We start from the raw sequence: 25,186 nt of genomic DNA on the forward strand, positions 1-25,186 counted from the left end.
TGGAATCACATGGAATTACCTCCCCGGAATTTCAGGTTTTTGCTGGAACAAGCTATTTGATAGATGATTATGACCTTAGGAAGACTGAGAACGACGCAATTGCTTGAATCAAAAAATTAAATATGCATTGTACGTGGTATGTTTGTATGAAGTGTACATTGAATATGGTTCATATACCTGCATAAAATACTCGCAAGGTTGTCATGCAGTATTTATAGATAGATATACCGCATAGATCTACTACGCATGAATGTGATTTTGCAAGGTTCTTCGCTGATGACTGAGAAAATTGATGAGGCAATCAAATTACTGGGGTCTGGAAACAAAATAGCATTTAATATGGCATTGTATCCATTTTCCAAAGACCTTGCTGTTGATATTAGGAATAATGTATATCTATTTATGTCCCTGAGTTGAGCTTTTCACAGGTGCGTTAATATTTCTGGAACAGCCTGCAAGGGAAGCAACTGTTCTTGGTTCTTGTCACGATCGTGTCCCGGAGATGTCTCTGCTCCAGAAAATATCATAACATGCAGACGATAAATTAGGTGGGACAGACTATAGTAGATAGGATGTTTATTCTGCAAATGTACGGATATTGTGGAAAATATGTCTACGACGGAGTGAAAATATAGAAACTGCATCAAAATTGATCTGAAAAAGAAACTAATAACAATTTCTTTTATTTGTATACACGTAACCACAAAATTTACAACGTTTGTTATCTCCCTTGTTCCCGCTGACCTGTCACCGATATAAACAGCTAAATTTAGGAACTAGGCATAAAAGTTGATGTGCCTGTTAATTTGTCAAAACAGATTTATTAACAAGTTTCTTCTGATATTATTTTTACAATATTTCTTTTCTCTTTTTCACAATTTGACGAAATATAAGTTCAACAAAATTAACGACTGCTCCCCGTGAACTGCATAGTAACAATGACGTCATAGGTAAATTAATGGCCGCACGCGGTTCATTTCCGATGGATTTAAGTTTTAAGTTTGTTTTAATTAAAATTAGTGATTAAATCAATAACTTGGGAGTTGCGTGAGTGAGGCCTGCCGTGTAGCGGCGTTCGGTTGCAATGATTCGGTTAGACCAAAGAAGTCTAGGTAAGTTAATTTGACTGAAAAAAATCATTTATTCTAAATTTAATTGTTAATCGGATGGTAGTGGTTTCGTCAAACCACCGGTTCGTCATACTTAATTTATATAGTAAGTGAGAAGTGGTTTCGTCATACTTATTGTTATAGTGTAATAATGATTGTTTGTTGGTCGTTTTATTGTTGATGTACTTTGTGTGGCAAACAAGTTGTTAATTTTGAAAAGATAATTTCAAAGCTAATTATTTATACAGAAAATGAAAAGAAAAATAAATGATATAATTGCCGATCGATATTTAAGATATATAGAGATTTAGTTTTTGTTAAACTAATTCTTATGGACGAATCTTATGTATTTATTACTGGTTACAAATGTTAAGTTCGACGCAAGACAATTTATTTTTCAAAATGTTAAATTTGAATTAATAAAAAATTAAGAATTTCTTTTGAGAATTAAAACATTTTAAATTTATTTTGAAAATATGAATTTGATAAGAAAAAAAAAAAACAAATACTATACAAAGTAAAATTTAGATATACAAAATGTATATTTATAGTAAAAGAATTAAAATTCTTATCTTAAGAAGTTAGCGTAACTGTCCCCAAAGCTTAACTGATGATCGATGATTATTATACTTAAAATGTGCTAAATTCCTTGCATTTCTAGAATGTCAGTGAGGTGCTAATTGTGGCACATTCTGCTCATTAAATTCCCGACATTTCATAGATGTTTCTAATTAGAAATTAATTTATCATCAAAATGTATTTGCAGAAGAAAAACAAAGCGTTTTATATTTTTACATTTATTTACATCATCACAAAAGACACACATTCAACAATGAAAATAAGAAGCACATTTAATACACAATACAATTTTATACATTATAATACACATGTCAACTCTGAAAAAGAAAAAAAAAGCAATCAATAGCACATTCAATAAACATTACAATTTTATACATTATAATACATATGCCATGTAAACTCTGAAAAAGAAAAAGAAGCAATTAATATCACAGTCAATACACAATGCATTTTTATACATATCATGACAACCCTGAAGGAAAAAGAAACAATAGCACATTCAATATTAATACAATATAATTTTATACATTATAAAATATCACATTCAATATCAATACAATATAATTATATACATTATAATACACATGTCATGTCAACCCTGAAATCGTCAAGGGAGCGATCTCTTAAGGATTCGTCCAGATGTGGTGCCGGTTGACTGAAGGATCTGCCGCTGACATCGAAGGACCTGTGGAATATATTTGCAACATTTATTATAACTATTATTATTATCATTATTATTGTTATCATTATTATCAGTAGTTATGTCCCTTTCCAACACGGCATGGTTTTATGGACTGGATAAAATTTTTAGTTTAAAAGTGTTTTTGTGGATTTTTTTGGCAGGATAACTAATTAGTGACATAAAGTATTGATGTCGGAATTAAATTGTACGGATAAAAATCAAAATAACTCAAACAAAAAGCGAAAGAAAAGAAAAAACATTTCTCCTTTGTTATCGGACATACAAAAAACTGGTCAAACGGGTTCATGTACACATGCCTTAGGCGATTCATCGAGCGGCGGATTAGGGAATACACAAAATATACAAAATAAACGTTTCCAGTTCAGTGAAAGTGAAGGCTCTCAGTACTTTACATTTGAACCGTTTCATACGTGGAATACGAATATGAGTTACCCACAGCAGCCTTATGGGCAACCTTTTATGCAGTCCCCGCCGGGATTTGCGCCGCTGTATGCTGGACCTCCTGCAAGTACTAGTGCACAACTCAACCAACCGCCCCCATGGGCTTCTAGCATCATAGAGGATATTAAAAACATCAAGATATCGGTGTCAAAAATCGAGAACATTGAAAAAACAGTTAATAGTATCAACAAGAAATTGTGTGACTTGGAATTAAAAGTAAACAATATTGACACACGAGTGGTAGAAGTTGAAAGCACAGTTACATTCGTAAGTAAACAGTACGATTCTCAAAACAAAGAGTTAAAATTGGCTGGTGATCAAATTAAAACTCTTCAAAAATCTTGTACATCACTAAAAACACATGTTAATGACTTAGAGAAAGATCGCAGCGAGTTAAACAGCAAGGTCACGGACTTAGAGTTTCGATCCATGAGGGAAAACTTAATATTTTATGGAATACCGGAAAACCAAGAGGGAGCCATGGGAATGGAATTAGAATCTCCAGAAACCGACGAGACGAAAGTTAGAAAAATGATCAAAGATCATCTTAGTATTGACAGTTCACGCATGAAGTTTGACAGATCTCATAGAATGGGAAATCCCAATACTTCCAAGAAGCCACGACCGATAATCGTCAAATTTCATTCGTTCTCTGATAGAGAAGAAATTCGCGCCACGGCATTTAACCTAAAGGACGATCTTAAGGCAAAGCAACTTGGCGTAGGTGCCCAAATACCTCAAAAATGGCGGGAGCTCGTAAACCGCTTTATTCCGTTATGAGAAACGAAAAGAAGAAAGGCAAGACAGTGAAACTTGTCGCCGATAAATTGTACATCGACGGTGCTGTATACACACCCCCACCCACAACAGCTTAGGAGAGTCATGAAGAAAGTTTGGACATTCTTTCCTGGAACATAAATGGATTAACGAGAAAATTAACCGATACTGATTTCTTAGAAATAGTTAAATCTCACGATGTGATTATTCTATCTGAGACCTGGGTATCACCCAAAACGCATTACAATTTAAATATAAAAGGATATGATGTTGACCATTTATTTGGAAATAAATCTGTGAATACCAGAAAAGGTAGATATAGTGGAGGATTATCCATTTACTTTAAATCAAAATTTAGAAGCAAAATTAAAGTCGTAGAAAAACACCAGTGTGGAATAGTATGGATTAAACTTTGTAAGAGTCTTTTTCAGTTTGATCAGGATATATATTTGTGTAGTACATATATTAAATCTAATGATTCTAAAATTGTAACACGTTTTAACAATGATGATATTTTCGATTTAATAGAAATTGGAATTGAAAAGTATAATGCCTTAGGAAAGACATGCATAATTGGAGACTTAAACGGTAGAACCTCGAATGAAATTGAATATCTTGTACGTGATGCATATTTAGATAATGCAGAATTATTGTATAATGATGTTGTTTTTCCGAGATGTAGTAAAGATCAGATATTAGATACTCAAGGTAAACGTATTATTCAGTTATGTAAATCTACAAATTTATTAATAGCAAATTCTAGGCTAGGCTTGGATAAAGGAATAGGAAACATGACATTTTATAATAGGAATGGTGCGTCAGTGGTTGACTATTTCTTGCTAAAATACGAAGATTTTAAATACTTTAAGAACTTCCAAATTATGCAACCGAATGAATTTTCTGACCATTGCGCATTAAATTTTAGCATTGAATGCAAATCCCCACAAATACAGTCACGTGATAATGTTATCGTACAGGAGCGCTTCATTGTGTGGGACGTCACACTTGTTGATACATTCCGAAGCAATCTATTGGCTAATTTTACAACTTTACAACGCATGACTGAAAGCGTAGAGAGTAGTAATGTGAATCATTCTGTTGAATCATTCACTAACTTTATGCAAGATCAAACTTTTCAGATCTTCGGAAAAACGCGAATTATAAATAATAGTACATGTATAAATAGCAATAGCGAGGGAACAAAATGGTTTAATAAAGAATGTTATGAAACACGCAAAGAATACAATAAAGCAAGAAATGCATTTATTCGAGATAAAAGTCTAATTAATAAGAATAATTTTTTGAATAAAAAACAAACGTACATTAAAACAAAACGAAAGTATAAAAGGCTTTTTTACAAGAAAGAAGGTACACGTATATCTAATTTAGCTAAAACTAATCCAAAATCTTTTTGGAAAAATGTTAAGCGGCAGTATAAACAAAATAATAATGAATCAAATAGTTTAAATATTAATGATTTATACACGCACTTTAATCAGCTTTATGAAACTGAAAATAATAATGCAGACTACATAATACCGAGTGAGTATAATGTTTTAGACTATGACTTGGACACAGAGTTTTCCATTACAGAAATTAAAGCAGCTGTTTCAGCGCAAAGTAATTCCAAAAGTCCAGGGACAGATCAGTTGATCTCTGAAGTTTTTAAGAACTCGTTTGACATTATATCTCCTTTTCTGCATAAACTTTATAATAAAATATTAGATGATGGTATTTTCCCAACAGCTTGGGGAGAAGGAATTATAATACCTATTTTTAAAGGAGGGAACGTCGACGAAGCTAAAAACTACAGAGGTATCACTTTGAATAATATCCTGTCTAAAATATACTCTAGACTTCTGGTTGCACGTCTCACAAAATGGGCCGAAAAACATGAGAAACTGATAGATAATCAATTTGGTTTCCAGCGAGGCAAGTCTACAGTAGACTGTATCTTTATTTTACATGCTTTAATTTCTCAAACATTAGCGTCTAAAAGAAAACTGTATACTGCATTTTTAGATTGGGAAAAAATGTTCGACAAAATAAATAGGCTGTATCTTTGGCATAAATTAATGCAGGAAAATATTAGTTCAAAATTTATCAAGGCTATAAAATCTATGTATAATGTTGTAAAATCGTATGTGCGATACAAGGCAGATAAATCTTCATATATACACTCTAATATTGGCGTAAAACAGGGTGATTCGTCAAGTAGCTTGTTATGTTTATTTTTCTTAAATGATATCATAAATAACATAAATAGCAATATAGATGGTTTGTTGCAAATGGATGATCTTAAAATCTTTCTTCTATTATTTGCCGATGACGCGATTATATTTGCGTATGATCCATTTTCTCTTCAGTCAATGTTAAATGACATTGAAAATTACAGTAATGCATGGGGATTACGTTTAAATGTAAACAAAACAAAAGTTATGATTTTCGAAAACGGGCGTCATACCTCCCATGATTTTTATCTTTATGATTCACGTATAGAAGTTGTTACAACGTTTAAATATCTAGGCGTTCATCTATTTAAAAACGGAAATTGGAATCGCACGCAAAAATTAGTTGCGCAACATGCTTCGTTTTCCATGCATAACTTGTTTATTGTGAATAATCAGTTAGAACTGCCAGTGTCACAGAAATTAGGTTTATTTGACACACTTGTAGCTCCTATATTAAATTATGCCGCAGAAATTTGGGGCTATCATAAGAGCCCGGATGTCGAATCTGTGCACTCTAAATTCTGTCGAAAACTACTGTGTGTGAGAAATTCCACCAATCTGGATGCTGTGTACGGAGAATTAGGAAGAATCCCGATGTATATTTATAGGAAACTAATAATTATAAAATACTGGCTTAAAGTTTTACAACAGAAAGATACTTCTTTATTGTTTAAAACGTATTGTATGTTAAGGACTGATGTTGATAATGGCGTTACGTATAACCAAACCAATTGGGCGTATCAAGTAAAATGTATATTAGATCAAGCAGGGTTAGCGTATTTGTGGCAAAATCAATTTACTATATTGTTAAATTATAATATCATTAGACAAAGAATTATAGACATATATCATCAAACCTGGTATGCGGCAATTAATGATTCACCTCGTTTAGAAACATATTGTTTATTCAAACATTCCTTTGCTTTTGAGTCATACTTAGACAAAATACAAGAGAAAAAATACAGAATAGCCTTAACTAAATTTCGAACTTCTTCCCATAATCTTTTTATAGAAACAGGTAGACATGTTAATGTTCCAAGAAATAATAGAATATGTGTTCAATGTAGATCAAATATGGTTGAAAATGAATTTCATCATCTTTTAATATGTACTAAATACAAAGATCTCAGACAAAAATACCTAAAAAAATATTATTATACATGGCCTACGCTTCAAAAACTATCTAACCTTTTGTCAATAAAATCTAGAAATGTGTTAATAAATTTGTCCAAATTTTTATACCATGCAAGTAAAATCAGAAACTAAGTACATGTAAGATCTTCAGAAAAGCTATGTTCGTGTTGGAGTTGTCAGTTTGCTATAGACATTGTAAAATGTTTAATGCAATAAATTTATTGTTGTTGTTGTTGTTGTTATTATTATGCAAATTAACGCTGAAAAATCGCCATATGACCTTCTATGTGTTGGTGCGACGTTTAGTCCAACAAAAAAAATATGCACATTCCGGAAATTGTATAATATTGTTAGGTAACATCCTTCGTATTTTAATTCATACCGGTTTCTTTAAACTTAGTTAAAATTCGTAATAAATAATTTAACCATAACCAAATACAAGCTAATAAGCGGGGATAATTACACATACAAGCTAACGAATTGTTCACAAACTTACGCGGGGATAATTAAACATACAAGCTAACGATGTTCATAAGCTAAAAACAACGTATAGTTTGCGTTAATTAAAGGCCGTAATTGAAGTTGTGTAAAATAAGTATTATGGCAAACAAATACTTACTCTACAAATACAAAATTATAAGAGGAAATGTGAAGATAGACACAATTTATTTCCATTGGTACATTTATAACATTTATATTTTAGATATGTAAATATATCTGTTTGCCAAATTTTTAATGTAATTTAATACAAGTCCGATAATTCATATTACCAAAGTTGTACATTTTTCTTACAGCATCCTTTAATTATCAACATCTTAATCGCAAGTATGTACCTGCATTCGCGACCAGTGCAGATCAAGATCAGCTTTATATTGTTCGCTAATCATTCATTTTTTTTTCATGAAATGAAGTATAGATCGAGCCGTCTATTTCAGAAACGTAATATTTATCAAGAACTCGTTTTTAATACACAATAATTTTTAATAACTCATTTGCAATTTGAGTAACATTATCGATTAAGTATGTGCGAATTACTTTAACGCAATCATCGAGATTAACTGCCATTAAATAGGTGCGATCATCTTCCATTGTATTGACCTATTATGCTATTAACTATATAAAGTCTTTATGACGAAACCACTTCTCACTTACTATATAAATTAAGTATGACGAACCGGTGATATGACGAAACCACTGTAATTCTTGTTAATCTAAATATCTATTTAGATCTACCTATATAAATACAGATACAGGTCAGACATTTCACCTGGATAGAGAGACTTTCTCTCAATCTAAAATTTATTGATTTAAATAACTTGTTATTTCAAATAACTTTATACAAGAAACATTTTAATGCTTTTAAAGGACTATGCTATTTTGACAATGCAAAAATCCAGTGTAAAACTGAGATTGTCGTAACAACGCGAGAAATGCACGGGGATCCGAGAGAAACTAATAATAATAAAAAAATGTATCACCGAGTAAATCATAAAGTATCAATGCACTCAAAAGCATGTCCAAACAGTGCACCAGAAAAAAATGCATAGAAATTTTTGGTGACAGTATTTGGTACCATAAGTCTCTCATATCTATACAATATATATATTCATCAGTCAAGTGTATGTCAGTGTAAATGAGCTGAGTGTTATTTTTCTCAGAAATTGTCGTTAAACTGTGTTAAACAAATCACACGTGCACCGCTTTTTTACAAAAAATATGTCCGCCATGTTTTCTTCAGTGAACGAAATAAAAGGAGTGTTTTACCTTAGATTTCCTTATTGTAGAGTATGATTCACTTTCTTATCTAAATAAAGAATCACTTTTTTAAAACATCCCACTGTCCGATCTTTCTGATCACTTAACGATCACTAACAATTACAAAATAAAACCATTGTGTCATCAAAATTATAACTTAACACAGCTTCATGGACATCACCGCCCTCAAACATTAAATTTGTAATCATGCGCCAACCAAAAAAAATGATGAAAGATCGGGACTTTTTCAAAGATATGTTTTATTTCCTGTAATTCTCTGATATTCTTACCTTTAAACAACCTAATTGTATGCCAAAATAATGAAGAATTTATGCAATATAGCTTTTAGTTTAAATTTTGGACCTATCTTTTTCCAGCCCAACAACAGACATGTATACGCCACAAACCCGGCTTGTCCTCGAAATCAGTGTCAAAGGTCACTAAAACATAAATACAATAAATAAACAATCGCTTATTAAGTTCTTGTAAGTCCTGTAAGATGAAACGGCTCATGTTTATACATTCATATATATTCAGTATCGGGAACATTGACAATCACAAATCGATCTTTACTGCGAACATGAAAACAGTTACTTTTATTCCTTTGTTTACATTTCAAACATGAAGATTCACATATACATTCAAGAATGTAAATTTCGTGCTTTCAGACCCACATGGTGTGTAAACTTTTGAAATTAAAAGTATGGTGTATTCGGCGAACCATTTGTAATTTCCGACATGGTAAATATCATTGAGAGTGTCATTTATGTTCACGGTATTTAATTGAATATTTAAGTTTTATACTTGCAAAAGAAAAACTTGATGGTCATGGTCGCTGGCTTCGAATTCCTCATTCATCACCAACGTGGGATCGAAACCTCACTTGAGGTGTAAAACTTTACACGTAAGGAAGTCATCTAGCTTAGGTTAGTGTCTCGATCTAGTTACTAGTCTGAGCCCCCAAAAATGTCTAGGGGCAGCTGGAGTCTTTCCCCCACCAACAAAACCTGGGAAAAGTTCATTGTGTCCTTTCGGTGTTACTCTCAATCAAACAAATAAACACTGTTCCCGTTTTTGTTTGTTTATATTTTTAGCTCGACTATTCGAAGAATAGTCTAGCTATTCTACTCACCCTGGCGTCGGCGTCGGCGTCGGCGTCGGCGTCACACCTTGGTTAAGTTTTTGCATGCAAGTACATACAGCTATCATTTAAAGGCATATAGCTTTGAAACTTATTTATTCTTTTTCTAGGTCAATTACCAACCTCACTGGGTCAAGTTCCATAACTCTAACATGTATTTTGAGCAAATTATGCCCCCTTTTGGACTTAGAAAATTCTGGTTAAAGTTTTACATGCAAGTTACTATCTCCAAAACTAATGCAGATATTGAATTGAAACTTCACATGTGTCTTTGGGGTTATAAAACTAGTTGATAGCACCAAGTCCCATAACTCTGACCTTCATTTTGGCCAAATTATGCCCCCTTTTGGACTTAGAAAATTCTGGTTAAAGTTTTGCGTGCAAGTACATACAGCTATTACTAAAAGACATATAGATTTAAAACTTATTTATTCTTTTTCTAGATCAATTACCTACCTCACTGGGTCAAGTCCCATAACTCTGACATGTATTTTGGCCAAATTATGTCCCCTTTTGGACTTAGAAAATTCTGGTTAAAGTTTTACATGCAAGTTACTATCTCCAAAACTAATGCAGATATTGAATTGAAACTTCACATGGGTCTTCGGGGTTATAAAACTAGTTGATAGCACCAAGTCCCATAACTCTGACCTTTATTTTGGCCAAATTATGCCCCCTTTTTGACTTAGAAAATTCTGGTTAAAGTTTTGCGTGCAAGTACATACAGCTATTACTAAAAGGCATATAGATTTGAAACTATTTTTTCTTTTTCTAGATCAATTACCTATCTCACTGGGTCAAGTCCCATAACTCTGACATGTATTTTGGCCAAATTATGCCCCCTTTTGGACTTAGAAATTCCTGGTTAAAGTTTTACATGCAAGTAACTATCTCCAAAACTACTACAGATATTAAATTGAAACTTCACGTGTGTCTTCGGGGTTATAAAACTAGTTGATAGCACCAAGTCCTATAACTCTGACATGTATTTTGGGCAAATTATGCCCCCTTTTGGACTTAGAAAATCCTGGTTAAAGTTTTGCGTGCAAGTACCTACAGCTATTACCAAAAGGCATATCGCTTTGAAACTTACTTATTCTTTTTCTAGGTCAATTACCAACCTCACTGGGTCAAGTTCCATAACTCTTAACATGTATTTTGAGCAAATTATGCCCCCTTTTTGGACTTAGAAAATTCTGGTTAAAGTTTTACATGCAAGTTACTATCCCCAAAACTAATGCAGATATTGAATTGAAACTTAACGTTTCTTCGGAGTTATAAAACTAGTTGATAGCACCAAGTCCCATAACTCTGATATGTATTTTGGTCAAATTATGTCCCCTTTCGAACTTAAAACTCTTTTGATATTTAACATTTTGGGTAATAATTTCCTGCTTCTGTGACAATATTTCGAATAGTCGAGCTTGGCTGTCTTACGGACAGCTCTTGTTATATAAATGAATATGCAAAAAGGGTACAAATGTATTTGTTTGTTTCAGTGTAATGTCAAAATATAATATTACAAATATATATCAACCATGAACGCCACGTGCATTATATTTTCACGAGGGGTTACTGATTTGATCTTACCTGTAACACAAACATATTCCTAGTGTATAAAAGGTAAAGGTAAATATATATGTATGTATATGTGTATGTACTCGTGGAATTAAATGTTAAGTGTAAAAAGTATTAAATAAAATTCACAATTTGGATTTTGAAAATTTGATAAACGAAAGATAAACTTCTATTTTTGACATAAATTTGCACAATCTAAATGAATGTTTTAATTATTCTTTCATTGATATTCATTGTTTGAGCTAATTTGAGTATTTCAATTGAAATACATTTTGTCTTTTGAATGAGAGACAATGTTTAGATCAAGAGAATGTCTCTCAATCCAGGTGAAGTCTTGGACCTGATATATACGTGATACTGCAGAGTAATAGATTCATACATGATTTTACAGCGGAGTCCATGACAGTACCCACAAGTTACTTTGAACCTCAAATTGTGATACCTTTCATTTCGTGATACCGAAAATTTTTCATGTATCTTGCATGCTGTTTTGTTTACTGATGTCATAACCTGGAAGCCAACTTTAGAAATGTCAAGTCATCTTCTGCACCCAAAAAATGCGTGCAGTACTTGAAAATGGAAGAAAACAGATTTACTTCCCATACTAACGTGAAGTAGTATAAACATGTTAATGCAATAATGCACATTACTTCTTCCATTCAATTTTCTCTAATACAATACATCACAGTTTCCTTAAAATGACATATTGCAGCCAATTGTTTTGGGAGAATGGTTCAAAAGCTTTAGTTAATTTAATGAAATGGAGAGAAAAGGCACATCCTTACATGGCTAGAGACTCAAAAAGACTTTTGTACAGTGTAAAAATTCCTGAAGTATTGTTGTTGGTTGATTAGAAGGTCATTGCCATTTGTTTCAGTTAAAGTATATGATCAAGACAACGGATATTTTGATTGCAATTGTTTATTGTAAACATCTTTGCAAATTTTCTGTAGGTTTATAGAAGCCCATCCCCAATGGTGCCAGATCAGAAAGAAAATGCTTCTGTACATGTTATACCTTACCCCTAGGTATTCTATAAGAACCATGGTCATGAACGAAAAATATACTAACCCGTTTCAATTGTAAATTTCTCATCTTAATTTATCTTCCATCGTGCACCAGTCACCTATTCTCAATATTCCATATTGCTGAGATTATCAACATATTTTATGCTTTCGTCAGCGTTACAGAAAAAACTTGCTTGACCTTCCCTAATGATCATCCGGTCCAGAAGTCACGGCAGTGTGCACATGTTTGGCGAAATGTAAACAAACAAAAACAATTTTACACTAAAACTGGAAATGATGAATAAAATTCATCCTGTATATGATCTTTAATTTGAAATCGTACATCTGTTCAGTTTATTTTATTCATTTTGCACATTTATGCTGCATTTTCACATTTTAGCGAACCCGTGTAGTAAAATGACAATTGACATACATTTTCACAACAGCCAGTTCTGTAATCTAGAACAGAACTTCACCAGGGAAGGTCAAGCAAGTTTTTTGTGTAACGTTGAAATAACTATAAACTACCATATATTCGCGGCCATAAGTCGAGTTTTCAAGGATCAGACTTATGGCTGCAATATCAAATGAAAATAATGTTTTTGTCCTTTCCCAACCAAGCGCCATGTTTGTCTTGTATAAATATCGGACGCCGTATCCACCCGTTACCGGTATCGGCAAGATGGTTCGTAAAATAGTGACAATGTTTTCTTATGCAAGTTATATAAAGTATACTGAAAAAGTTGCAATGACACTCGTTTTAAAACAATAAAGTTGTTTTTCTAAGATAAGATGTATTGAAGAAATGTGACCGGGACACAATGGAAGATAAATCACCACACATTTGATATCCATAGACTAGTACACATTTACCGAACTGCGTGTTTTAAGTAAGAAATGCGCGATTGAAACAGGTTAGTAAATTTTCCCGTTCATGACCAAGGTTCTTATAGAATACTTAGGGGTAAGGTATAACATGTACAGAGGCATTTTCTTTCTGATCTGGTGCCAGTGCCCATCCCCATCAAAACTATAATTCAGGCAGTATTCGCCAACTGTACTTGGCAATGCGTACTAGAGTGTTAATTTGTGTATGCTAATAAAATCATAACAGTACATTTGTGTCAACAGTGATAGAAAACGAGTAAATTTTGAATGTTATAGTGCCTCCATTATTGCAGTACTTTTCTTTCCGTTTATTTCAACCATTACGCAGAGGTAACAAAAACTGTTCTACCAGTGTAAATGGAAGTCAGTTCCAGTTGATGTTTAAAAATATCAGCGCTCTTCTGTTAGCAACCTAAAATACTTTTTGACACTGTTGGGATAAAACGAGGTACATTTTTCACTTTATTTCTTTGTAAAATAGTAAATTATTAATTACGAAATTGCGTGCTGTTTCCTTACCATCACAGAAACTTGTTACTCGAGGGAACGACGTACTCATTCAGTTTTAACAAAACCTAAACCTTTATGAGAGATAATTGTTAAATGTCCTGAAACATGTCAGATAGTAGGTTAAGAAATATGCAAAAAAAGGACTTGGAAGTCATCACTTAATATAGGCAAGCATTATTGGAATTAAGATATAAAATTTATTGCTGCCATTTCAGGAAGGTGGCCCGTATGTCCTGTTAATAGGCTGTTATGCCTAAAAAATGCTTTTAAAAAGTACCTAACCAAGCATAACCCTCTATCCTACAGTAGAGATGTGTTTTCCAGTTTTGTTGAAATTTTTTTTTTAATTTAGCAAAAAGTTGGCATTAAAGTGGAATGAAAGCAAATGGACACTTAATTTGTCTATACAATCTCATATGTTTTCCACTAAAAATTCTAGTTTCGGACCTTAGTATAACAATGACACTTTCAATGTTTTATAAAAAAAACCCAAAAAAAACAACCTTGTATTTACAGATTTTGTAGCGCTAAGTTATCCTAAGTGGTTATATTTGTTAGATGTCAATTTGAACTTGAAATAATTATATCATATTCAAGTTAAAAACAAAATGTGTTATACAAAACTTTCATGTTATTTTAAATGTTTTTTTTTTTCTGCAATACATCTCATTCTTAATGGGGTAGGAATGATTCAAACTTGGTGTAACATCTATTAGAACTCATATGTCACAACTGTAGTGCCTTAGATCAATAGTCCTTAAATGGGACCACTCTTCACAGGTTTTTACCCCTTGAGGGCTTTGGACACTTTGGGGTCACTTGTCATTTTACAGTGACATTATTGTTTAAATCATATTATGCAGTTGTCACTGTACTGGGTTTGATCGTGCCAGACACTGCCTTTTCTCACAGTTTTCATGTTCAGTCAAGCTTTTTATACAAGTCATTATGTTATTGCATATCATGTCAAGATAAGTGCTGTCATTATGGTGCTAGTTTATTCAATGCACAACGATTGTCATTTAAATAATTCAAATGAATGATTTTAAAGTGCAGTCTTAAATGGGTTAAAAGCTTTTTTCTTCATTGATATAAAATAACTATAATGTGTGTTATTAGCTCGACTATACTGGCGTCGGTGTCTTTCCGCGTCCCCACCTTGGTTAAAGTTTTGGTGCATTTTCTCTTTTTTCAACTTATCTCTGTAATTACTTGATGGATTTGATTCAACCTTGAAATACTTATTCCTCATCATCATCCGCATCATCTGACATAAGGGCCATAACTCTGGCCCCAGTATTTCATGAATTATCCCCCCTTATCACATAGATTTTCAGGTTAAAGTTTTGATGCACTTTCATTCTATCTCTGTTATTACTGAAAGGATTTGATTCAAACTTAAAATTGTTGTTCAACATCATCACTCACATCATATGACACAAGGTGCATAACTCTGGCACCATTTTTTCATGAATTATTTCCCCTTTTTCTTAGAATTTTAGGTTAAAGTTTTGATGCACTTTCACTCTATCTCTGTTATTACTGAATGGATTTGATTCAAACTTAAAATAGTTGTTCAACATCATCACCCACACCATATGGTGCAAGGTGCATAACTCTGGCCCAATTTTTCATTGATTATTCCCTCTTTTTACTTAGAATTTTAGGTTAAAGTTTTGATGCACTTTTACTCTGTCTTTGTTATTACTTAATGGATTTGATTCAAACTTTAAATAGTTGTTCAACATCATCACCCACACCATAGTACACAAGGTGCATAACTCTGGCACCAGTATTTAATGAATTATGCCCCTTTTTGCTTAGGATATACTTATATAGTGTTTGATACATTTTATCTTTACCCCTCTTATTACATTAAGTTAATATTTTTGACATAGACTCAGGCTATTGTGCAATATCTTCATCCACAATTGGAGTCATTAAACACTCCAGTGACAGCTCGAGTTTCCTCAGATGTGCCCAGTTTCACTATCCAGCATCGAAATAGTGGAGCGCGCTGTCTCCTGTGACAGCTCTTGTATTACATTGTACCTTGAGAAAAATTAAGAGAGTGATACCCTTACAGAAGAAAAAGGCCTGCTGCGTACTCTTGCTGTGTACATACAGCGTATATGATGCGTACATGATGTGTACTGAAATCAAGGGCTTTAAATAGTACGCAGGATATACACCGCACATACACCGATGGTACGTTTGTAGTACACTTTTGACATGCAAATGAGCTCTGCCGCGTACTACTTGCTGCGTACATGCTGTGGACTACATAGTACACAGGATGTACGCTGGAGGAGTTTAGTATGCGGGAAATAGTACGCAGCATGTACGCGGCACATACACTTTTCACATGCAAATGAGCCTGCGGTGTACTACCCCTGCGGCGTACATGTTGTGTACTCCTGCGGCGTATATGCTGTGTACTCCTGGCCCGAGTCCTGCGGCGTACATGCTGTGTACTCCTGCTGCATACATGCTGTGTACTCTTAAAACTCGTAAATTCCTTACCCCACCAACTTTCGTATGCAAATGCTGATCATTTGGACAGAAAAAAACAGAAAAAAGATAAGTGACATGCATCAATAAGTATTTACCCTTACCAAAATAATGTAGATTGATGTTATCAAATAAATTAGTATGCTTTTCTTCATCCACTTTTCAATGAAATAAATCAATTTTTGTAGCATGTAATTTGGTAAACATTTGAAGAAAATGGCGTAACTGCATCAAGAGGAAACAACTTTAATGCAACTAAATATAAGTGTTATGATTTATTATAGACGATGTGTGCATAGTATGTATTTATTTTGATTAAAATCCATCTGAGAACAATGTAGGACTGGAATTATATAAGCATTTATACACTTTTACGTCCGTAAAAAGTAGCGCACCAAAAATTTATGGATTGATTTTTTCCAATGGGGCGAGCGCAATTAGCCAATAGTTCTGAAAATATACAAGCAGCAAATCCGATGAACAACTTTTTAATTTGGTGAGGCCTTAATGAGTTAACTTAATGAGCATTAAAGCCCTTATAAAACATGATAGAATGGTGTTTTGCTTAAGAGTATTCAAATAACAGTGAGAGCTATTAATTCTTCTTATTCGGGCACTGTTGAGGCATTATCTTGGTAATTATTTCATGTATTACAAAATGTAATGCAACGAAGTACATATAAGGCTTTTCAATTATCCAAGTTAGAAAGCTCCAGGATTAATTCAAAATGAAAAAGAATATATTTGTACACTGCATGCAAGGTGCAGCTCAGAAATCACTAAGATGTTAGCTTCACAAATGAACATTGCAAATAGTTTGGCAAATTTTCATTGTTCAGAATACTGGTAATCTGAACTATTTTATGCTATTAAGATAAAAGTTACTCGGAAATCAAGTTCTTGCTTCCAAAAAAGAAAAAAAAAAAATTGTACAAATCCTTCCTGCATGAAGTGTACTTCAGACTTTTACCTAAAAAAATCAAAGTATAAACACTAAAAGAAAATGAACAAGTCCCTCCCGCGTATATGAAGTTTACTTCAGACTTTAACTTATAAAAAAAAAACTAAGTATAAATGCCAAAAGAAATTGTACAAGTCTTTCCCGCGTATATGAAGTGTACTGCACAAATTTCAAAGTATCTGCGGTGTACATGCAGTGTACTATTTTCTTGTACAAGTCCCTCCTGCGTACATGCAGTGTATTCCTTAAATTTTCAGAGTCTGTGCTGCGTACTTGAAGTGTACTAGTGACCTCCTACGTACATGCTGTGTACTCGTCGAAATAGTACGCGGCATGCGGTGTATGTAAAATGTACTCCTCTGGCGTACTACTGTGTTCGCGGCATATACACAGCAAATACACAGCATGTACGCCACAGAGGCTTGCTTCTGTAAGGGTAGTACCACATAAATCAAGTATGTTAGAAAAAGGGACTATCAAACTTTTTAAATTATAGTATTTTTGCACTGGAGAGACCTACAGTTGATCTGAATTCAAATTATTTTGGAAATTCAAAGAAAATCACAAGTATTTGGTAAAAAAAAGAAATATACAAATTGAAAATCATTTCATTTTTAGCTCACCTGTCACAAAGTGACAAGGTGAGCTTTTGTGATCGCGCAGCGTCCGTCGTCCGTCGTCCGTCCGTCCGTGCGTGCGTAAACTTTTTGCTTGTGACCACTCTAGAGGTCACATTTTTCATGGGATCTTTATGAAAGTTGGTCAGAATGTTCACCTTGATGATATCTAGGTCAAGTTCGAAACTGGGTCATGTGCGGTCAAAAACTAGGTCAGTAGGTCTAAAAATAGAAAAACCTTGTGACCTCTCTAGAGGCCATATTTTTCAATGGATCTTCATGAAAATTGGTCAGAATGTTCATCTTGATGATATCTAGGTCAAGTTCAAAACTGGGTCAACTGTGGTCAAAAACTAGGTCAGTAGGTCAAATAATAGAAAATCCTTGTGACCTCTCTAGAGGTCACATTTTTCATGGGATCTTTATGAAAATTGGTCAGAATGTTCACCTTGATGATATCTAGGTCAAGTTTGAAACTGGGTCACGTCCGGTCCAAAACTAGGTCAGTAGGTCAAATAATAGAAAAACCTTGTGACCTCTGTAGAGGCCGTATTTTTCATGGGATCTGCATGAAAATTGGTCAGAATGTTCATCTTTATGATATCTAGGTCAAGTTTGAAACTGGGTCGACTGCGGTCAAAAACTAGGTCAGTAGGTCAAATAATAGAATATCCTTGTTACCTCTCTAGAGGTCATATTTTTCATGGGATCTGCATGAAAATTGGTCAGAATGTTCATCTTGATGATATCTAGGTCAAGTTCGAAACTGGGTCACGTCCGGTCCAAAACTAGGTCACTAGGTCAAATAATAGAAAAACCTTGTGACCTCTGTAGAGGCCATCTTTTTTCATGGGATCTGCATGAAAATTGGTCAGAATGTTCATCTTGATGATATATAGGTCAAGTTCGAAACTGGGTCAACAGCGTTCCAAAACTAGGTCAGTAGGTCTAAAAATAGAAAATCCTTGTGACCTCCCTAGAGGCCATATTTTTCAATGGATCTTCATGAAAATTGGTGAGAATGTTCACCTTGATGATATCTAGGTCTGTTTTGAAACTGGGTCACGTGCGGTCAAAAACTAGGTCAGTAGGTCAAATAATAGAAAAACCTTGTGACCTCTCTAGAGATCATATTTTTCATGGGATATGCATGAAAATTGGTCAGAATGTTCATCTTGATGATATCTAAGTCAAGTTCGAAACTGGGTTACGTGCAATCAAAAACTAGGTCAGTAGGTCAGATAATAGAAAAACCTTGTGACCTCTGTAGAGGCCAGATTTTTCATGGGATCTGCATGAAAATTGGTCAGAATGTTCATCTTGATAATATCTAGGTCAAGATTGAAACTGGGTCACATGTGGTCAAAAACTAGGTCAGTAGGTCAAATAATAGAAAAAACTTGTGACCTCTCTAGAGGCCATATTTTTCATTGGATCTGCATGAAAGTTGGTCTGAATGTTCATCTTGATGATATCTAGGTCAAGTTTGAAACTGGGTCAACTGCGGTCAAAAACTAGGTCACTAGGTCTAAACATAGAAAAACCTTGTGACCTCTATAGAGGCCATATTTTTCAATGGATCTTCATGAAAATTGATGAGAATGTTCACCTTGATGATATCTAGGTCAAGTACAAAACTGGGTCACATGCCTTCAAAAACTAGTTCATTATGTCAAATAATAGAAAAACCTTGTGACCTCTCTAGAGGCCATATTTTTCAATGGATCTTCATGAAAATTGGTCAGAATTTTTATCTTGATGATATCTAGGTCAAGTTCAGAACTAGGTCACATGAGCTCTAAAACTAGGTCACTATGTCAAATAATAGAAAAAACGACGTCATACTCAGTTCATGTGGGGACAGGTGAGCGATTCAGGACCATCATGGTCCTCTTGTTTTTTTAAGTTATGTTTTGTTTCCGTAGTTTTTAAGATACGGTAAGTGCAGGAAGGAAAGACAGATAAAACATGGTCAAATAACTTGTTAGCTGGCCACACCCCTTTCCCACCATTTATCTTGAAATTAATGTTTAAAATCCATATATGAGCCGTGCCATGAGAAAACCAACATAGTGGGTATGCGACCAGCATGGATCCAGACCAGCCTGCGCATCCGCGCAGTCTGGTCAGGCTCCATGCTGTTCGCTAACAGTTTCTCCAATTCCAATAGGCTTTAAAAGCGAACAGCATGGAGCCTGACCAGACTGCGCGGATGCGCAGGCTGGTCTGGATCCATGCTGGTCGCAAACCCACTATGTTGATTTTCTCATGGCACGGCTCATATGGCTGTTGCAGTTATAATATGAGATAAATGGGATTTGAAATACAGAGGAAAATCATTAATATATATGGTATATAAGAAAAATGTATATATTGGTATTGCAGGGGACAAAATTTCGTGGATTTTAAAAAAAATATGGTGTCTTCCATACACTGAATAGGATCAGAAATCAGTTTCAGTTGTAACCACAAAATTTATTGCCAACAAAATTAAAAGATTTTACAGTACCTGTTGAACACTAGTTTTCGTTCTAAGCAATACAGTGTGCTTTGAATATTTATATATGTGCATGTCAAGCATCAAGGTATAGTTTTACTTGATTTTTATTTATCTTACTTGCATGTTGCATTTTTTTCAGATGTCCAGGGTACAGAGCGTGTGTTCAAAAAGGTTGTACACTCGGGGCAGAATGCAATACGGTTTGTTGATAAAGATGGAGTGCCAATGCGTGTGCCAAACACGGCTGCACTTAGTCGCCTACACAGTACATATACCCTCAGTCCGCGAGGAGTGCCAACCAGAAAATCAAATCATTCCTACAGTGGTCAACTTACACAGGCAAAAATGCAAAACATGGTAAGCTCAGAAAGTTTGTTTATAGCTTGAAAAAATGTTTTCACAAAAACAGAAGGGGATGACTGTAGAGCAGTTTAAATACACTGTAATAATAAAAAGCCATGTCACTGAAGCTTGAAGCCATAGTTACATGTTTTTTTTTTATTAAGAAGCCACCTGTCTTTAGCAGCCATCATTTTCAATTGAAATAAATTTTACCTGTCACAAATAATCACCTGGTTTTAAAGATCATTTCCTGACTATATACCTAGGTCATCTGCTATGTGTAAGTTCTAGTGTACAACAGGAATATTTTCAATCTCTTTTGACTAACATTGAGACCGGAGGCTTCAGTATCTTTTTATATGTACAGGTACATTTTCGTAAACATTAATGATCGATTTCATTGATGTCATTTGTATACAGTATAATAACTAATCATTCTGTGTAAATGTACACTGATCTGTGCTACATAAAGATGATCCACTACCTATTGAAGAATATGTAAGTTTGTTTCTTCGAAATAAAAATGCACTTCTAAGTCATGCGTATCTCAACTGCATAACTGGCTGTCATATTTCAATATAAATCTCTCATCTAGAATTTGGGTTGTTTAATATGCTGATCATCCATGAGAAATTTATAAGGTAACATGAGGAATGGATAGATGATGAGTAAAGCACTGATTTGATGTTGATAAATGTCTCAGTTTTGCACTTTTTGTAATGTTTGGAATGAAGTTCCTGCGTTTATGGCTTTCCTGATCCCTGAAAATGAATAATTATGTTTGACTTTCTTCGTTTCTTGGACAATTACCTTTTTACTCTGTCAAATGTTATGAATTCAACTCTGTTTTGCGTTCAAATAACAGTACTTAACCTACTACATAATTATATGAATGTAAAGGTGCAGTCTTTTATTTTTAAATAACTACGGTATTTTTTATACTTTTTAGTATTGTTGATGATACTTTGACTTAAATGAGAAAATTTAATATTAAGAGTGATGCTTAAGGTGTTTTGACTTTGATATCAGTTTTTGAGTGACTGTTTGAAGGTGAGTTTTTGCCTTAAAATATGTCTTGGTTTAGGTCACCTAGTAGAAAATATTTGTGAAAGGGAAAATTATTTTCTCAAACCTGAGATACCATTTCATAACATGAATACCCAGTGAGCAAGTGGTACCATTTCCGCAATTCTATTTTTGAAAAGATCTCTCAAAACTTTTGGCACAGATATAGTTACATTAAATTTTGGTCTTCTCACAGAACTACAAGTATTGAATAATGGCAAAAAGCTCACTTGTTTCCCATGTTTACAAGATGCTGACTGCCAAAGACAATTACAATTGAATACTTTATTATTTAAAAAAAAAAAAATTTAGCTCAGCTTTCACATAGTGACAGGGTGAGCTTTTGTGATCGCCCTTTGTCCGTTGTCTGTCGTACGTCCATTCACAATTTCCTTGTGAACACGATAGAGACCACATTTTGTATTTGATTTTAATTAAATTTGCACACAACTTGTATGGGCATCATATCTCGGTTCCTTTCGAAAACTGGTCAGATCCCATCATGGGTTCCAGAGTTATGGCCCCTTAAAGGGGCCATAATTTGTTATATATTGGCTTGTGAACATGATAGATACAACATTTTGCAATCAACTTTAATCAAACTTGCACACAACTTGTATTGGCATAATATCTCAGTTCCTTTCGAAAACTGGCCAGATCCCATCATGGGTTCTAGAGTTATGGCCCCTCAAAGGTCCAAAATTTGCTATTACGGCTTGCAGACATATAGAGTCTTCATTTATGGTTTGATTTGATACAAACTTGCACAATATCTTCAACAACAATAAATCTTGGATTCCATGATGAATGTGTCAGAACTAATCATAGGTTCCGGAGTTATTTTATATCTGATTACCTCCCTTTATTTTAATCAAAATGGATTTATATCGGTAAGTACTTATAGGACTCATTTGAAATTACATTATTGTCATTAGTTAGACTGAGGCAGTCAGGGTAGATAACTTTGGACTGATTTTATATCAAATTACCTCCCTTTATTTCAAACAAAATTGGGTATATCTCTGTAACTAATGAAGATACTGATCTGAAATTTCATTTATGCCATCAGATTGACTTGGACAATCAATGAAGATACATATTTACTGAATTTATGGAAAAATACCTCCCTTTATTTTTTTTTATGTAGATGAATATACCTAGCAGCTTTTAATGAGATTGGTTTGAAATGTTATTTATGTCTTCCATGGTAAGAAATAGTCATGTTAGATAACTCTTGATTGGACGTTTATGGATATGAAAACTTTTATAATATATTGGTGTAAAGGCTTGTACTCGGTATCTTCTATATGCATATACAAATGCATGATTACCTCCCCTGATTTTAATAAAAATGGATTTATCTCAGTAAGTATTTATAGGACTCATTTGAAATTTCATTATTGTCATTAGTTGGACTGAGACAATCGGGGTAGATAACTACAGACTGATTTTATGTCAAATTACCTCCCTTGGTTTCAAATTGAAATGAGTGTATCTCAGTAACCAATGAAGATACTGATTTGAAATGTCATTTATGCCATCAGATGGACTCAGACAACCAGGGTAGAGAACTTTTGACTGAATTTATGACAAATTACCTGCCTTTATTTTATGTAAATGAATATACTTAAGCAGCATCTAATGAGATTGGTTTTAAATGTTATTTAAGTCTTCCAGGGTAAGAAATAGTCATGCTAGTACAAAATGCAGCATTTGAGCCTAGGACCCTCAAACTCCTTCTGGAGATTAGCCCTGACTTGTATGTGACCCATAGATCAAAAGGGACTGTTACAAGAGAATATTTTTGTCCTGATTATATTTAGTGTGTATGCCTATGTGATATAGATGTCAAAACTTGTTCAGCAATGGTAATCAGGTGAGCGATTTAGGGCCCTCTTGTTAAAACCATAGAAGCGAGCTAATTTGTAAAACAATATTTGCTTGAAGTCTTTGTGGGAGTGTCTGTGGTACTGCAGATGATGTAACTTTGTGGGAGTGTCTATGGTACTGTAGATGATGTAACTTTGTGGGTGTGTCTATGGTACTGTAGATGATGTAACTTTGTGGGAGTGTCTATGGTACTGTAGATGATGTAACTTTGTGGGAGTGTCTATGGTACTGTAGATGATGTAACTTTGTGGGAGTGTCTATGGTACTGTAGATGATGTAACTTTGTGGGAGTGTCTATGGTACTGTAGATGATGTAACTTTGTGGGAGTGTCTATGGTACTGTAGATGATGTAACTTTGTGGGAGTGTCTATGGTACTGTAGATGATGTAACTTTGTGGGAGTGTCTATGGTACTGTAGATGATGTAACTTTGTGGGAGTGTCTATGGTACTGTAGATGATGTAACTTTGTGGGAGTGTCTATGGTACTGTAGATGATGTAACTTTGTGGGTGTGTCTATGGTACTGTAGATGATGTAACTTTGTGGGAGTGTCTATGGTACTGTAGATGATGTAACTTTGTGGGAGTGTCTATGGTACTGTAGATGATGTAACTTTGCAATGTATGACTTGCTCCTGATTCAAGTTTTTAGCCATTTATGACCTTTTCAGAAGACATTCCATCATCACCTAGTTCTTAATTTTAATAATGTTTTTAATAGAGGTTAGAATCCAGTTCAGAAATACCTAATCTCTAGCCAAATAAAAAGTTTTATTCAATATGTATAGAGGTTTTAGGGGATCAATAATCATACAGTTATGGTCAGCTTTACCTTGTAATCTAAATTGGAGATTTTAGCCATTGAATTGAGATATTGTATTATAGCAGAATTATTTCTTTGCAAAACATAATAATTATGGTGTAATGGTGTTTGTCTGTGGTTTGTATTTTTCCTAAAAATATTTCATGTGCATTTAACATGGGTTTATTTATGTTATAAATAATAAAATTAATAATTTCTGATTATTATCATCATTATCATAATTATACCTTGGTTGATACATGTATTATCAAGCTGTGGTTGGAGACCAGTCTCTATTCTCAAGCTTCTAATTGGTTGAACTTGATACTAAGCCATGGCAAGATGCATTCTGGTGCTGGTCTCGAAATTCCAAACTTTTGAAACTGAGTAATTGTAAGATTGCATTCTGATGCTGGTCTATAAACTCCAAAACAGAAGCAACATTGCATTCCGAGACTGTTTTTCAAACTCTTAAAATGGGCAATGGCAAGATTGTGTTCTCAGTGAGACTGGTCTACATATTCCAAACTCTTGAAATTGAACAATGGCAAGATTGCATTCTGAGACTGGTCTTCAAACTCATGAAATTGAAAGATGGCAAGATTGCATTCTGAGACTGGTCTTCAAACTCATGAAATTGAAAAA

At 33.9% G+C, this 25,186-nt stretch overlaps 1 protein-coding gene across 2 annotated transcripts in view; it reads left to right on the forward strand.

The window, feature by feature from the left end:
* The first annotated feature begins 932 nt into the window (after positions 1-932).
* Positions 933-25,186, forward strand: part of LOC123548508 (uncharacterized) — a 63,527-nt gene continuing 39,273 nt past the window's right edge. Inside the window, exons 1-2 of one of the 2 annotated variants that reach the window (XM_045335811.2) lie at positions 933-1,112; positions 20,582-20,799. In XM_045335811.2, the coding sequence (XP_045191746.1) occupies positions 1,085-1,112; positions 20,582-20,799 (246 nt within the window). In that variant the 5' untranslated portion in view covers positions 933-1,084. The remainder of the gene's footprint in view (positions 1,113-20,581; positions 20,800-25,186) is intronic. The other variant, XM_045335810.2, reaches the window with a different exon arrangement.

This window comes from Mercenaria mercenaria, chromosome 6 (assembly GCF_021730395.1).
Source record: "Mercenaria mercenaria strain notata chromosome 6, MADL_Memer_1, whole genome shotgun sequence".
NCBI lineage: Eukaryota > Metazoa > Mollusca > Bivalvia > Venerida > Veneridae > Mercenaria > Mercenaria mercenaria.